Here is a 16,805-nt window from a genome sequence, read left to right on the forward strand (position 1 = left end):
AGCTGATGCCATTTGAATTTAAAAACAACAACAACAACCCTGCAAAAGTTAGGCGCATTTAAGCCAAATTCAGTTTCGACCTCAATGAAGTGGAAAAGGCCTGGCAAACTAGCGCTGCAAAATTAAAACCCAGATAATATAAAGATGAAACCTAGATAAAATGGCAAACAGGTTTCTGCCGAAGATGACATGTTTTAGAAGAGTTAATCAAATTGATATTGACATGGTTGAGAAAAGGATGAATGGGGGGGAGCGTCAAAATACACAATTTTGAATGAAACACCATCAAGCGTTAAAGAAACAGAAGAATATTATTAAGGAGGGTGCATTCATGCGCAAGGGGAGTACACCTTCTGAAGAAGGTGCCAAAATATTTTTAACAGGCTCTCGCCTTTCAAGTGAAGCAGGAGGAGAATAACGTTTGAAGAACAACTGAGAACTTGGGAGTGGAAGAAAAGTTTAGTGTGTGCTTTGCTTTGTTGTTGTTTTATTGAACCAGCTTTACTTTAAAAAGTTGTCCAGAAAGCTAAACACATATGGAGCCATTCATAAAGATAAGATTCACATGAAATACGGTATATGTGGGAGGAACATCACGGGAGGTGCGTTTACAGGACCAAACTAAAACTGTCAAGCTCCCTTGTTGTTTCTGCTGCTGCCGGGATGTGTAATGTACACTGTTGATATATTTGCTATTAAGCTGCTGTCTCATTATTCCTGCTATGATGAAATTGCTCCAAAGTTTGATTTTGAGATGTGTTGCTGTTTTCTTTCTGGTAAGCCACTTTTAGCACGTTCGTTTGTTTATTGTTTGTCTGTGTGTGTGCAGAAAGACGACTTAAAGATAAAATTATGTTGAAATGACTTAACCAATGAAAACTGTGGGAGTGGGGAAAGATGCCTTTTTAGAACCCACCGTGAAAAGCAGTTACGTACATTTCTTCGCTATGCTATATTAAAAGGGGAAACAAGGAAGTATAAATTGTCTTTACTCTTGAGAATTTGCGTCTCACCAATTCATCATGCACCATACGAATGCATATCACTGAACAACTGATCAGCAGTACTGATATGCTAGCATTGCCAGCCGCCGTACACTTTGCAGTGTGTGGTTAAAAGGCATGGTGGCCTGATTCCCCGAATTGCACACTGAACTAATCCGCATTCAAATGCGTTGTCTATGAGTAAAAATTAAGATACTGTTCAATTTAGCTGCTTTAGATACCACTTGGCTGGATACACAGGATACAAATCATTTTCATATATAAAATAAACTTTAAATGATTGGCTCAACTTAATCACCACAACTAATGCTTTTGCTGCAGTCAGAAACATTACTCTCTACATGATCCAGAAACCAGAATACTAACAAAACCACTCTAGTGTATAATTATTTGCCCCTTCCACTTTTTGCAATATACTAACCTGTCTTTTAAGAAAAGTTGGACGGGACCGTAAAGCATCTAGTATCGCAAATGCAACCTGACCTTTAATATTAAATACATTCACACACATCTGTAACTCTATGCGCCTGGAAAAAAAACCTAATCATATCCAAGTGTTATAGCGAAACTTTCTTTCGTTACAACATTTATTACTTTAACACCAAAGCTTGCACCCTGGAGAAATAAATTCTGGAGATGAGAGAGGCAACACAAATGTATTGTATAAAGATTTCTACGGAGTACTGAACAGGAAAAATTAGTTTTAGAAGCTTGTTTTTAATAAGTACAGTTAATAATAATATAAACAATTCCTGTGCCCCTTGAAAGAGGAGAGGTTGGGGGATCCTTCTGAACAGCATGGGAGTCATGGAAGGGAAAATCAACTGAAATCTTTTCCTTCCCCCTTCCTTGGGAAGCCTCTACAGGATCCCTGTTTTCACCATGAACGGAAGGACTATGTCTCTTGTCTATGGAAGGACCACTCTAGATTCTACCCATACAAATAGATAGCATAGTTGAGTTGCCAGTCCATAAAGCTGATGGAAGTATTAATGCATTCAGAAGATTTTCATGACCAGTTTTTAGAATAGCCTCTGAGGGTCAGGATTAAACAGAAGAAGCATAGAGAAACTTCGGCGAATTCCATTATTATTTTTCTTCTGGAAGGGGGTTGCTTTTGTTGCCCATTCTGAGCTTCTGGAATGGGGGGGTTGGCTATAAACCCAAATAAAAGCAATCAATTCATTTTAAATGAAGGACAGCTCACCAGTATTACTCATGCTTTTTCTGATCTTTGGATTTAAGGCAATAGCCTCCAAATTAGCGAGAGCAAGAAAAACAATGAGAACTGTGAAGAGGTGGGAGGTATCTTAACAAGAGAGGGGGAAATGTGCACACAACATTTTTTAATATACAGCATGACTCTTGCCTTGCGAACAATAGGTGAAGGCATAATTTGTAGAATAATAGGCACTAATATTACACGCTGCTTCAGTTCTGTCATATTTCCAATCCATCAGGTTGATTAATGTTATAATAAGTCCACACAAACTTATCATTTGTCTAATAATGAAGTCAAACCAAGTTTATCCTTCAGGAACTAGATTCTTTCGGTCTTTAGCTGTTATTTGCCCATCTCGCCTAAATCACACTAATGCCAGGGGAAGGGAGGGGAAGGGTGAAAGCCAAGCACATGGCTGGTGACTCAAGAAATGAAAACTGGTTTTAGTTTGAAGGGGGAAGCGTCAAGAATGACTTGCAATGATGCTCATTGCTCCAAGCAATGAGAAGCTTCAGGAGTAGTGCTGGCTTGGATATGGATTCATCTGGAAGACTGGAGACTTAGATCATTTTGGTTTTATTCACAAATGTAAAGATTGAACGTAGATCTCCAAAGAGACACCTCAGCACCTCTGTAAGCTTTGCAGCATTTCACCAAGGTCCTTCCTTTTCCTGTTTCCAACACAAAAACATGTCTATTTTTCCCAAACATGCATACCTGATGCAAGCACAATATTCTTGTTATTTTGCCCGTACAGATTGCCTGCTTTGCGGCACAAAGGTGGAGAACACATGAAAGTTTGACCTCTGGCCATCCTAGCTAGTAGAAATTAAGACTTGAGAGAAAAGAAGTCCTTTGCTAGCAAACTATATCAATGCCTTATTCACAGGAGAGAGGAGAACTTTATGGACTGATCTGTGTGATCTTTCTCCACAGCTAGGAAGTCTGGGTTGGCATCCATCAGTCTCAGGAGACAATGGAGGAGTGCACGTTTGTTGGGTGAAATCAAACCTTTGGAGAGTTACAGCACCTGCTGTGGCTTTAGAGACCAATATAGGGGAGACATGTTTTGTTGCAGCTGGGGCAGATGAAGGCATCTGGTTGTGCTGCTGCAGATTCACCATGCCATTTCTTCTCTCTGCACTCCTTGTGACGTTAACAGATATGAGAGGGGAAATAGTTAACAAGGTTGCCCAGTCAGGACCCAGGGGGGTGGAGTCAGTGGGACTATAAAACCAGTTCTGGGAGGAGTTCGAGGAGGAGTTGGTTGGGAGTTGTGGGTGGGTAGTTGGTTGGATTTAGTGGGTTGGCTGGTTGGGAAAGGCAGTTGGTAATAAAGAGATAGTTAGGCCAGTGGGTTCTTGAGTGTGGGGAGGTAGAAGAGATAGAAAGAGGAATATAAGACTAAGAAAGTAAAGAGCAACAACATTTGGAATGCCTTAAAAGTTTTGTTTGTGTCTGAAATAAAATACACTCTTCTTTATTAATTGAGAAGCTGACTGAGACTGAAGTGATTTTACCAGGGGGAATCTGGTTGGTGGCAGTGGTTTAGTGGTGTACGGGTCAATAGTCCGTGAGACGACCGGGGGCCCCGTACGAACGCCACACTCCTCCCACCAGTCATTCCTCCTCTGGTCACTGCTATGGGAACGCAACTTAGATTGTCTGTCTCGGGGCATTGCAGTTGTCTGCAAGGAATTCCCACATGGCAGGGCTGATGTTGCCAGCCTTCATGTCACTATGTAGACATAGTGCTGGGCTGGTCTGCCAACAGGCCTGGTGCCTGAAGGCAACTCCCCATAGAGCACATCCTTGGGGAACCTGCCATCTTCCATTCTGCGGACATGACCGAGCCAGCGTGGACATCCTGGGAATGTGAGCTTGGGAGAGCACATCTTTGTCCTGCCATATGATGCCCCAAATCATCCAGACACAGTACATGTGGAAGGCATTGAGGCGTCGCTCCTGGCGGTTGTAAGTTGCCCACAACTCACTTAGGGCAACGTGCTCAACGCACAAGCCTGGTAAACCTTTGTCTTGGTATTGATCGTTGGCATCACGTTCGCCCATACCCTTTCAACGAGGCAAGCCATTGCTGTAGCTGCCTTGCCAATATGCTTGTGTAGCTCAGCATCAGCTAGGAAGACTTACAGCACAATCCATACCCAAAATCAGTCAGGATGAGCAAGTTTGGAATGGATGGATATTGGGCTGTCCTCAGTCAGCCTGGACCACACCAACAATACATCTTCATCCTGGCTCAGCCAGGGATCACCCAGCATAACTTTCACAACCCAACTGAGCAGGGGTCATGCTGGATCAGCAGGCAGAACTTGTACCAGCAGGACTTACATTGGCAGGGATGTGGAACCTGTGGAACATCTCCAGATGTTCCTAGACCACAACTGCCGTCACCTGTGGCCATTAGAGATGGCCATATCTGCAACAACTGTGAGGGTTTTTCAATCAAACAGTGTGTAAATTTTATGAAATAAAGAAATAAATGATGATGATAATTAATAATAATAATAACAATAATTAACAATGCTGGAGGTTGGAATCCAACAACATCTGGAAGGCTATGGATTCCGCAGGAGATTTCTTTAAAAAATGACCTGTTTCCTAGAAAGATGTATAGGCAAATCTACCACCTGTTTGCTATCCTTTAAAAATAGAAAAGTTAATTTTAAACCATACTTCTACTGCCTCACAGGCACATGAAAATGCTGATAATTTTAAACTAGCCTTTATTACTTCAATAAGCCTGCAGTCAGTTTGGAACAACAGTTAAAAAGAACTCTCATCCATTAGGAGAGATCAATAAAGAATGCACAAATACATCCCTTTATGAATTAGCTGCCTCATCATCGTCATCCAACGTAAATACCTATATGAAGGCACGATCAATTTCAAGATGTACTCAGACCTTTCGCCAGAAAGGGTCAAGAAAACAAGTTCATTGAGATGGAGATTCAAAGGCTCTTAAAAATGTAGCAAACCCCTCCCCCACACATACACTTTATTTTGAAAATGAAAAATATTCCTGGGTTCAGAAGTAGGTGAACACATCTATCATCTTTCCTCGCCCTAACTGAGGCTGCAACCCTATACACACTTAGGGAGAGTAAGTGCCACTGAACTTTACTTCTGAGTAATTACCGAGAATAGCACAGTAAATCAGTTGCTAGCCCAATGACAAATTCTAGTTAAAATCCATAGTTTGGATCCAAAGGTAGCTTCCCACATAAGAAAGGAGAACTTAAGCTCATGGAAGTACATCTTTCACAAACAATGTTTTTACATTTTTCACTCAACAAAATCCCAAAATGCTATTCTGCTTGCAGAGCATAATACAGAACCTATCTATTAGAGTGTTCCTCTCGTGCGAGAATTTGCAAACGGAAGCAGCAGAAATTTCCCTCCTGCTCAGTTCTCTGGATGCAACCCCATGCCCAAAACTCAACTGGGATCATGGTACAGTGGTACCTCGGGTTAAGAATTTAATTCGTTCTGGAGGTCCGTTCTTAACCTGAAACTGTTCTTAACCTGAGGTACCACTTTAGCTTCACCCTGAAGCAAAGTTCTTAACCCGAGGTACTATTTCTGGGTTAGCGGAGTCTGTAACCTGAAGTGTCTGTAACCTGAAGCATCTGTAACCCGAGGTATCACTGTACAAGAAAAAACATGGCACAGGATCCAGAGTTCACCTTCTGCAGATAGAATGGGAAGGCTTTTGAGGAGTCAAGCTGGCAGACAGGCAATGCGACTTTTGCAGGTTCCCCCTCCACCTGCAACCCCCAGTGCCACCAAAGGCCTGAAAGTCACTCAACCCTCTATGACACTGGGGGCTGCAGGGGTAGGGGAAAACTAGCAAAAAGTAACCTCCCATCCCACTAGCAGGGGCATCCTCTGAATGCAACTGCCCTTGGGGGTGCTCTCATTGACAGGAGTGAATTCTGGATCCAACACATGGCCTTTAAAAAAAAACAACGGGTAACAACCTGGTCGCCTACTCGACAAGATGAGCGTTCAGTTATTCTTAAGAGTATTCCACTGGCTCGCATGAGTTTGTTTTCTTTGCTTTTTCCCTCTCCTCATAAATCCAAGTGCCAGTTTGTTAATATACGTCTGATAACATAATTCCAAAAGCAGAGTGCAGTCGTACCTTGGAAGTCCGTTCGACTTCCAAAATGGTCGGAAACCAAAGCACAGCTTCGAATTTCGCTGCAGGAAGCTCCTACAGCCAATCGGAAGCCGCGGAAGCACCGTCGGACGTTCGAGTTCCAAAGAACGTTCACAAACCAGAACACTCACTTCCAGGTTTGCGGCGTTCAGGAGCCAAAATGTTCAAGTACCGAGGCTTTCAGGATCCAAGGTACGACTGTACTTGCTTATATGCTGCTGTCAGGTATCTGATATTATGGCCCAGTATGCAGCTCAAGATGTGCTCTTCATACTGCCAGTTGCCCTCTTGGACAGATATAGGGAGGGTACCTGGCTCTATAGGCTATAATCCGGCTTGCAATTCTACTTGCCTTCCTATGCTGTGCTGTTGATCATTCTGCAACTCGGGCTTTGGGTTGGGCGATATATAATATACCACACAAAACCAGTTTGAAGCCCATATTGTGATATTGGTTTCTTAATTTTTAACCTGGTAACACATCATGAATCATGACACATGTTAGGGTTGGCCTATATATCACTCAAAACCAGTTTGAAGTCTATATTATGATATCAGTTTCTCATTTTTGACCTGGCAACATATACCGTATTTTTCGCCCTATAGGACGCACCGTCCCATAAGGCGCACCTAGTTTTTTGGGGGGAAATAAAGGGGGGAAATTATTTTTCCCCCAGGCACGGGGCTGGGACAGGGGAGGCCCGAGCTTCCCCCGACCCCAGCCCCCAAACAGGCAGCTCTCTGCAAGCCGTGGGAGCCCAGCGCTGGCTCCCACTGCTTGCGGAGAGGTCCGCGAAGCCTGGACGTGCTGATCTCAGCACGCACAGGCTTCAGCATGCAGGCAACTCTCCGCAAGCAGCGGGAGCGCTCCTGCTGCTTGCGGAGAGGTCCGCGAAGCCTGGAGAGCGAGAGGGGTCGGTGTGCACCGACCCCTCTCGCTCTCCAGGCTTCAGCGAAAGCCTGCATTTGCCCCGTAGGACGCACACACATTTCCCCTTCATTTTTGGAGGGGAAAAAGTGTGTCCTATAGGGGGGAAAAATACAGTATGTGTTTGTGTGCGCGCGCGCTATGCAAAAATCACAATGCAGGAAAAACTGTGAAGCCAGCCAGTGCCTCTACGCAGCTCCATCCTTATTTCAGACATCATGGTATATCAGTATATCACAAAGCTTAGCTGGTGATATATCACAATGTTGAAAAACATATATCGCCCAGCCCTACTGTTCACCTCTACATAGTTCCATACTTATTTCAGACAGTGTGATATATTGGTATATCACAATGTTTAGCTGGTGATATATCATGATGTGGAAAACCAGATATTACTCAGCCCTATTTGGGTTACAATCCTACAAAAGTTCAAGAGAGGAAGCCCCACTAAACTCCATAGGATTTAGTTCTGTGTAGGCATGTATAGGGACGTGGGTAGCACTGTGGGTTAAACCACAGAGCCTAGGACTTGCCGATCAGAAGGTTGGCGGTTCGAGTCTCCGCGACGGGGTGAGCTCCCATTGCTCAGTCCCTGCTCCTGCCAACCTAGCAGTTCAAAAGAACCTCAAAGTGCAAGTAGATAAATAGGTACCACTCCAGCGGAAAGGTAAACGGCGTTTCCGCGAGCTGCTCTGGTTCCCCAGAAGCAGCTTTGTCATGCTGGCCACATGACCCGGACGCTGTATGCTGGCTCCCTCGGCCAATAAAGCGAGATGAGCACCGCAACCCCAGAGTCGGTCACGACTGGACCTAATGGTCAGGGGTCCCTTTACCTTTACCTTTTAGGCATGTAAAGGATTGTACAGTTAATAGACTGTTAATAGACAGTTAATAGCAAACCTCCACCAAATGATGGGTATGTACTGCAGCGTATATCACAGAGGTACTCTCAAATTTTGAGTATGGTTTGTGACAGACACTTGCCAAAGATTTGTTCAAGGTAGGCTGCCTTTACTGAATCTGAAGAATTGGATTATCAATGAAAACCCATTTCAGCCTTGGAGAAGTTATATAAATTAGAAACGTTGGAAATGCAGCTTACATAACTGGTTAAATGAAAAGGTTTCCAACATATCTGTGTATTTGAGGGATTGCCTTTTATATCCAAATTTTCTCAACACTTTGGTCGCAGACATTGTACAACATGTCAATTTAATACTGTGTTTTTTTAGTTTAACATAGGCACATTTGTTATCCTGTCCGCTTTGTTACTTGAAGCCTTATTGGAGAGAGGTAGCTTTTTGTCTACAAAAGCACTTTGTGTGGCATTCTACATATTTATTATGAGTGCAATCAGGGTTCAACCTCATACATCAAAATTACATGGAAGAGATTTATTTTTAAACAACTCTGTGATGCTCGGAAGGTGAACGTCTGGCAAATATAAGGGATCAGCCAGCATGCAGTGAATGTCTGGCTTTTGTTTTCATTTTAAGTCATTTCTCACAGTATAAGATTAGAAAGGAAATCTCTCAACTTTGGTAAATAAATATGTCCCTCTTCCCCACCCACTGCAGCAACCACAGAAAAGAAAATCCCCTCATTTTCTTTTTCATTTACCAAGAGCGAATGAGAGCTTAGGAAAATTCTCTCTTCTTTGCATCCACTAATCTATCACATCTGCAACAGTTTTTTTTTTTTTTTTCTGGCCTAACACTATCGAGCTGATATTTCAGCAAAGTTGCCGCTTGAAGAAAGATTAAGGTCTGATACCATCTGAAAACCAAGATGTTCACTTTCCAAGTGGCATGGGAAATTCATTTTCTTATCCTGAGAGTGATACATATACGATTAATCTCTATAAATCGTCACGTGTCTATGGGAGAACAGGTTACACTAGACGTCTCCACAAAACAGAACACGGCACTGCCTTGTGTGACAACCAGTTTGAAATAAAGGCATACGATTACCATTTATAACATTACAGAGGAAAATACGTTGCTTCCCTGGTGTGAGAAAGCAGTGTTTTGCTGATCCGCAGCTAAAACCCGTAAGATTTTGCAGAAAGAAACGCAAGCAAATGATTTCTTCATTACCCAGTCAACATAATCGCGAAAAGCCTCTTATCACTTCATAAATGATTTGGTCATCATTTTATATTTAATCATTAGTGCATTAGAGCAACAGACTCTGCTCAGCATGTTCAAACAAACGCAACTTCCCAAGTGGAGGGGGCAATATTTTAGAAAACTAACATTCTCTGTGCTTTTAAAGGAGTCCAGATGAACAAGCATGAAAAGCAAAGCTATTAAGACCGGGAGAGACTGTATACACTTTCTCCAGAGACGATGAAGGCCATTAAAGAAGGGGGGGGGGGCGGGGAGTCAACATCCAGACAAAAGTCATGACCCAATGTTGGGCCAAGAAAAATCTCCTAAATACATTTCAAAAAATTAAAATATAATATAATCACCCTAGAGCAGTTTTAATGCACATGCAGTGAAGATCAATGTTTTATAGCTGCTATATCACCACAGCAGTTTCAGTTAATTGGAACTGCATGACAAAGTGATTGTTTTCACGAACAGGACCTTCTATTACTAGCCAATCAAATTTCATTTTTATTACCGATATAAAAACTTTCTCAATTATGACTGCACCACCATGCATACAAAATAAGGGACCTGGTATTACAGAAAACAGAGAAACAGAAAATAAATCCATTATCCTTTTAAGAGGCACTTATTCAGATTTTCATTTATTTCTATTACTGAATGACATCTGTGTGAACACTAAAGCCCCATTGGGTTAGAGTGATGAATGCATGAACTTCAACTATTGTAATAATTATTATTTATTTATTTATTTATTTATTTATTTATTTATTTATACCCCGCCCATCTGGCTGGGTTTCCCCAGCCACTCTGGGTGGCTTCCAACAAAAGATTAAAATACAATAATTCATCAAATATTAAAAACTTCCCTAAACAGGGCTACCTTCAGATGTTCAGTGCAGTATATATGAAGGAGTACTGGATATCCAATTCTTTTTTTACATTTGTATCCTGCCTTTCCTTCAAAGGAGCACAGTGTGGTGTATACAAGGTTCTTCTCATCCATCCCCATTATATTCTCACAACAATACATCTTACGCCAGAACAGCTCAGTCAGTAGAGCATGAGACTCTCAGTTTAAGGGTTGTGGGTTTGAGCCCCACGTTGGGGGAAATGTTCCGGCATTGCAGGGAGCTAGACTAAACAACCCTCGTGGTCACTTCCAACTGTACAATTCTATGATCCTGACACACCTTTGGAGGAAGGTCAAGCAAAGAAAAAGGGACTTATCTAAGGCCATCCAGAGAGCCTTATGGCTCAGCAAAAGTTTGAAACACTGTATCTATAACCAATATTACAGATTGGCTCTTATATTTTTCATTCCACTCACTTCTGAAACACTAGATTATGACGGGCCATATGGGGAACATGTCCTTGCAGTGCAACAGGATTTTGCAGATTTATGTAAGAATCCAGGAGATGGTCTTCTGGAAGATTTGGTGGGATCCATTTTATTTAATCTTCTAACAGTAGGTATCAACAGCAAAAGGATTATTATTTTGCTGATATTTCCAAAGTATCCAAAACATTTATCAGCTTCTAAGCAAAGCAACAGCCTTGCATTGTGCTGAGTACCTTACTAGAAAAGAATTTACAAACATTTCAACAGAAACATTCATATATTCTAAGTTAAGGAAATTTCCTGAGCATTGTGGCAATAGTTTTCCAGTGGACTGATGTCATATCTAACACCACCCAAAGCAGCCAGGTTGGCTAACCTCTGAGGCCTGAGTGGCCCAATTAAGTTCCCTTCACATCACTGCACTACATTGCAAATTACAAAACTAACCAAACTATTTATCCATGTATTTCACAGGGAATCAGCTATATGGTATGCAGTTGGAGAGCCAACCTCAAGGAACAGGAGAACTTCTATGTTTGGATACAGTTGGATGCCATTTTGAATTAAGATGGTGGACTGAACCTTCAAAACTGCCCTGAACTTTTGGATTCTTAAAATTATTGAGCAAAGCCGGGTACATGGTTGCTAGTATTTAATGAGTCTTATTAATCCAGGGAACTATTGGCCGATTATGAATGTATTAACAACCAGAGCCAGCCCAATACATTTTTGCACCTGAGGCAAACCACAAAATGGCACAACCAGCCCCACCAGGGAAGAAGGGGTGAGTGACAATCTAGATCAGGAATAAGGGCGGAATAAAAATATACATTGGGAACTGCTGCTCTTGTGGTTCCTGCTGCCTGAGGCGGTCCCCTCACCTTGCCTCATGAGTTGGCCAGCCCTGTTAACAACTAGTAAACTGACTCACACTTACAAACTGTGAATTAGCAAACCTAGGTTAAAAAGAAAGTTGTGATAATCCAATATTATTATTATTATTATTATTATTATTATTATTATTATTATTATTATTATTATTATTATTATTTATACCCCACCCATTTGGCTAGGTTTCCCCAAGAGAATATTAAAAACACGATAAAACATCAAACATTAAAAACTTCCCTAAACAGGGCTGCCTTCAGATGTCTTCTAAAAGTCAGATGTTTATTTCCTTGACATCTGATGGGAGGACATTCCACAGGGCGGGTGCCACTACCGAGAAGGCCCTCTGCCTGGTTCCTTGTAGCTTCATGTCTTGCAGCTGGATCTCAGTATCCAGGCTGAACAATGGGGGTGGAGATGCTCCTTCAGCACTTTTCAAAGGAGATGTCTCATATATTATGCCAGATATTCACATGGTAACAAATCATGTACACATGTTATGTGTGAACTAGTCGTGTATGGATACCTCATTAAAAACTGTAATCCTTTGGAAGTATATCAACACACCCCAAAATAATGTTCTTCACAAATTCAGAGGAGTAAAGAAGCCTTATTTTCCAAACAACAAACTGCAATCTTACACCTGGGTGTAAAGTCCCACTGAACTCAATGGGACTTGCTCCTCTTCACATCCTTACTGTGCAGAATATGAATGACGGAGCCTTGCGATGATTTATCAACTAAGCAGAAAATGAGATTAACATCCTGGTTTTGGGTGAGAGGTAGAGACACCTGTCATAGGCTGCCGCAAGAAATTATTTCTGATGGCAAAGGTGGCTGTGAGCTGATGCAGCAGTCACATAGTGTGAACAAGCAATATGCTGTAGTCAACTATGATGTCTCTACTGACAAACACTTGGTGAAACATTTAGACAGTTCAAATGAAAAAAAAAAGGGTGAATTATATCCAGATTCAAGAACACGACATACTTGATGATTAACTGAGATTTGGATAACATATCCTTGGTGTAATTTCTGGCTGGTACCTTTACAAAAAAATAAAAAATAACGAAACTGGATTTAAGCGTAACATTATCAAAACAATAATATCTAGCTATATACATAAATTCACATATAATTTTTTTTATTCTTGAATATTCTTTTTTTATAGTTGCTCTGGGTACATATTACAGAAGATCAGGACATAAACCCTAAATCATCAGCTGCTGGAGCAGTATTTGCTAGTTAGCTTGGAGGACAGGTTTGGCCTGGTAAAATTTCCATTTGTTAGATTTACAGGAAAAAATAATTAAAACATACAATGAAGAGCATATTAAAAAAGTTAAAAACAGACACCAGTTAACCATTGTGGTAATATGCTTTCTTAATTGCCTGTATAGGCCTAGTGCAATAAAAAAGTTTTAGGCAGGCCATTTGTTCCAGCTTTTTGGATTCATTCATTCATTCATTCATTCATTCATCTTACAATATATTCCACTCTTCCTCCCAAAGAAGCCCAGGGCAGAAAACACACCAAGACCAAAAACATTATTAAAAGCATTTTAAAAACACTTTATCAACCAGTGATTTCAAAGTTGCCAAGAAGAGTGCCTTTCAGCCATCAAACACGTGGGTAAACAAGAAATGTTTTTTAGATTCCTCCTGAAAGCCGGAAACGAAGGAGGCAGATGTACCTTACCAGGGAGGGCATTTCACAAACAGGAAGCTACCCCTGAAAAGGCCCTGTCACAGGGTGATAAAAGTGGCAACAGCACTAGCAAGATCTCACCTGCCGATCGTAGTTCAAGATGGGAAAGGCATTATTTTAGATACTTGGGCCCTAAGTCATTTAGGGCATTGTATTCCAGGAATGCGGGTGGCGCTGTGGTCTAAACCACAGAGCCTAGGGCTTGCCGATCAGAAGGTCGGCGGTTCGAATCCCCACAACAGGGTGAGGTCCCATTGCTCAGTCCCTGCTCCTGCCAACCTAGCAGTTCGAAAGCACGTCAAAATGCAAGTAGATAAATAGGTACTGCTCCAGTGGGAAGGTGAACGCCGTTTCCGTGCGCTGCTCTGGTTCACCAGAAGCATCTTAGTCATGCTGGCCACATGACCCAGAAGCTATACGCCAGCTCCCTCAGCCAATAAAGCGAAATGAGCGCCGCAACCCCAGAGTCGGCCATGACTGGACCTAATGGTCAGGGGTCCCTTTACCTTTACCTTATTCCAGTACTGAATTGGGCCCAATAGCTCACTGGCAAAAAGTGCAGGGCTTTCAGATAGCCCCACCGGGCTGCCAGAGCTCACCAGCCTAGCAGTCACATTCCACACTAGCTGCAGCCTCCAGATGGTCTTCAAGGGCAGTCCCACATACAGCAGACTATGTAGTCCAGACGTGAGGTCACTGTGGCCAGGCTATCCCACACCTGGCAAATCAGCCTAAAAGGGGCCTTAGCACTCCTAGTCCCTTGAAGCCACAGGCAGGGCTGGATTTAGGTTTGATGAGGCCCTGTGCTACCGAAGGTAATGGGGCCCTTTCTATGTCCAGCTGTCCTTTGTCAACAACAAATTGTCACTGTTTTTTTGTGTTGAATATATGCTATATGGTAATTTATGGACCTAATAGGTATCTAAAGTCATTTGCACATGTTGCCAATGCAACCAGTCCATGCAGAATGTAGGCACCCTATATAGAGAAATGAGCAAACCAGTGATATTTTAGGGGGCAAGCTAGCGGACAGGGCCCATTACTTACATCATAGAAGCCTACACAACACAAACCACTGTTGCTGTGTGTAGGTTTTATTTTGTTTTTAATTATATTTTGGAAATGTACACCCAGTTGTTGTTTTTTCCTTAAAAAAAATTTTGGGCCCCCAAGAGAGTGGGGCCCTATGCTATAGCTTGTTTAGCTTATACTGTATGTAAATCCAGCACTGTCACAGGAGACCCTAGCCACAAATTGGGACTCCAGATATGACTTCACTCCAGGGAACATCCACAAAGTAGCCAAAGAGGCTCCTGCTGATGCTATGGCAACCAAACAATGAGAACTCAAAACAGTTCTTAAGGCCTATTAGATTTCCTATGGAGTCCCTACGGTTGCTTTATTTACTTTTTTAGAGAGGCAGGCAGGTTTTCAAGCAATATCCCTCAAAGTAGCCCGACCAGCTGGGAGCAAGCAAGACCCCAAGAAAAACAGGGGGTCCACTTTGCCTTTCGCAGCCCAGCCACTCCCACCAGGTCAAGGCGCCTTTTTGGAAGGGCGCGCGCAACGCACCTCTATCCGTGCTCAAAATCAATTTTGCCTGGGCGCTGCTCCACGGCCCCTGCTGCCCCACTCCGGCCCCCGCCACGGCCGTTTCTTCTCCTCCTCACCTGCTATCTGCGTAACGAAAGCTTCCGCCACCAGAGACATGCTTCCACGCGGGAGGCGGGCGGGTGGGCGAGCGCAGCTCCCCCGCGAGCGTCGCCTTCTGCTTCTCCTCTTTTTCTCTCTCTCGCGCGCACACCGTGCGCCGGATCCTCGGGCCGCGCCGCAAACCGCGCAAGGTTAAGGGCACCCACCGGAGCACTGCGGCTGCGCCGACAACCCTGCGAGGGAAGTGCATCCGGGGCCTGCTCCACCCCTTCGCCCGGCTGGCGGCGTCGGTGCCCTGGAGAAAGAGAGAGGGAGAGAGACAAGCGTGCGCACGGCTGACTTCAGGCGCCTCAGCAGTAAAGCGCAATGCTCCCTCTGTGCCACCGCGCTGGAGCCCGCTCTGCCCGCAAAACCTGCCTGAAACACCGGGATGATGACGATGATTAGCTATTATTTCTGGAACCCCAAGGCTGAGAGTGAAACCCAGGAATAATAATAAACCCCCACTGTTTTCCCTGTACGCTCAAGTATTTGTTCAGCCGTTCCAAGTATTTGCTCATGAATTTGAATTCAAGTATTTGTTCAGCTGAGAACAATTCATACACCTGCATTGCAGGGGGTTGGATGACCCTTGGAGCCCGTTCCAACTCTACAATTTTATGATTCTATGAAGACCATGAAATCTTACGTCTTTTTCTTTTCTTTTTTAAGTTGCTAATGTGCCACGAGATGCTGGTTTTTGCTGTGATAGACTGGAAAGGATGGTGATTATTAGCAAGCTTCCAGGATGAAAAGCAAAGTTTTGCATCCTGGTTTCTCCTCTCCCTCTCTCTCTCTCACTCTCACTCTCTCTCACACACACACACAAGCTTTTTTGGAAATTTAACATGGAAAGGCAAGCCTGGAGTTGAGTTTTAGTCCTGGATATGCTGCTCAAAGCAGCATGCAGAGCACTCCATAAGAATGTAACCCAGAAATAAAAACTTCATAACAAAATAGCATTGATCTGAAGCATGTAACTGCCGTTAAGCAAAGCAAGAATAAAGGGGCTACTGAAGAAATAACACCACATTGAATCACAACTTTGATGGCCTTACATGACTTCTTAAAAATATGAAAGCTGATGCTTGAGGTCAGGAGTGGGGAACCTACAGTCCACAGGCCAACTGCAGACCTCAAGACCTCTCAGGACTCTTCCCAGTCCATGCCACCTTCCCCAGGTTGCAGTCCTCACTGGCACTGCTACATCCCCTCCTCAAGTGCTTTTCACCTGGCATGATTATGTCCTTGGAACTGTAATAATGCCACTTGCTTGCCTAGATGGAGAAATGGGCGGGGAGCGGGGGAGTTAGCAACCTCTGGGTTTTTTGCAACTAGAATTTAGCCTACCGTACAAAGGTAAGAATCACACTGCCCCACTGCTTTTGGGTCTGGACCCACCCACCACAGACATGTTGTACTGGGAAAGCTGTTCTCTAGGGAATGCGCCCCTCAGGGTGAAAAAAATTGCCCACCCCTGTTTTAGGTAATGAGTTTCAATATATATCCCAGCTCAGCAACTTCACTCCCCAGGAGTATCCCATGCCCCATAGGTGCATTTAGTTTGCAGCAGAAACAGGGTTTTTAGTGTTGTCACTCCAGCCCTCTGGAATGAACAAAGATTAGACACCCAGTGCCATGATGTTTAGACACCTACTGAAGATGCTTTTGCCTAAGAAGGCTTTTCCTGAGGTGTGATCATGTCATTTATGAAATATCAA

General features: G+C 43.2%; 1 protein-coding gene across 1 annotated transcript in view; it reads right to left on the reverse strand.

The window, feature by feature from the left end:
• Window positions 1–15,277, reverse strand: part of MTX2 (metaxin 2) — a 39,926-nt gene extending 24,649 nt beyond the window's left edge. The window contains exon 1 of the mRNA XM_081183506.1: window positions 15,063–15,277. Within this exon, the coding sequence (XP_081039632.1) occupies window positions 15,063–15,102 (40 nt within the window). The 5' untranslated portion in view covers window positions 15,103–15,277. The remainder of the gene's footprint in view (window positions 1–15,062) is intronic.
• Between the last annotated feature and the right edge of the window lie 1,528 nt (window positions 15,278–16,805).

The sequence above is a fragment of the Podarcis bocagei genome, assembly GCF_964188305.1.
Source record: "Podarcis bocagei genome assembly, chromosome: 1".
NCBI lineage: Eukaryota > Metazoa > Chordata > Lepidosauria > Squamata > Lacertidae > Podarcis > Podarcis bocagei.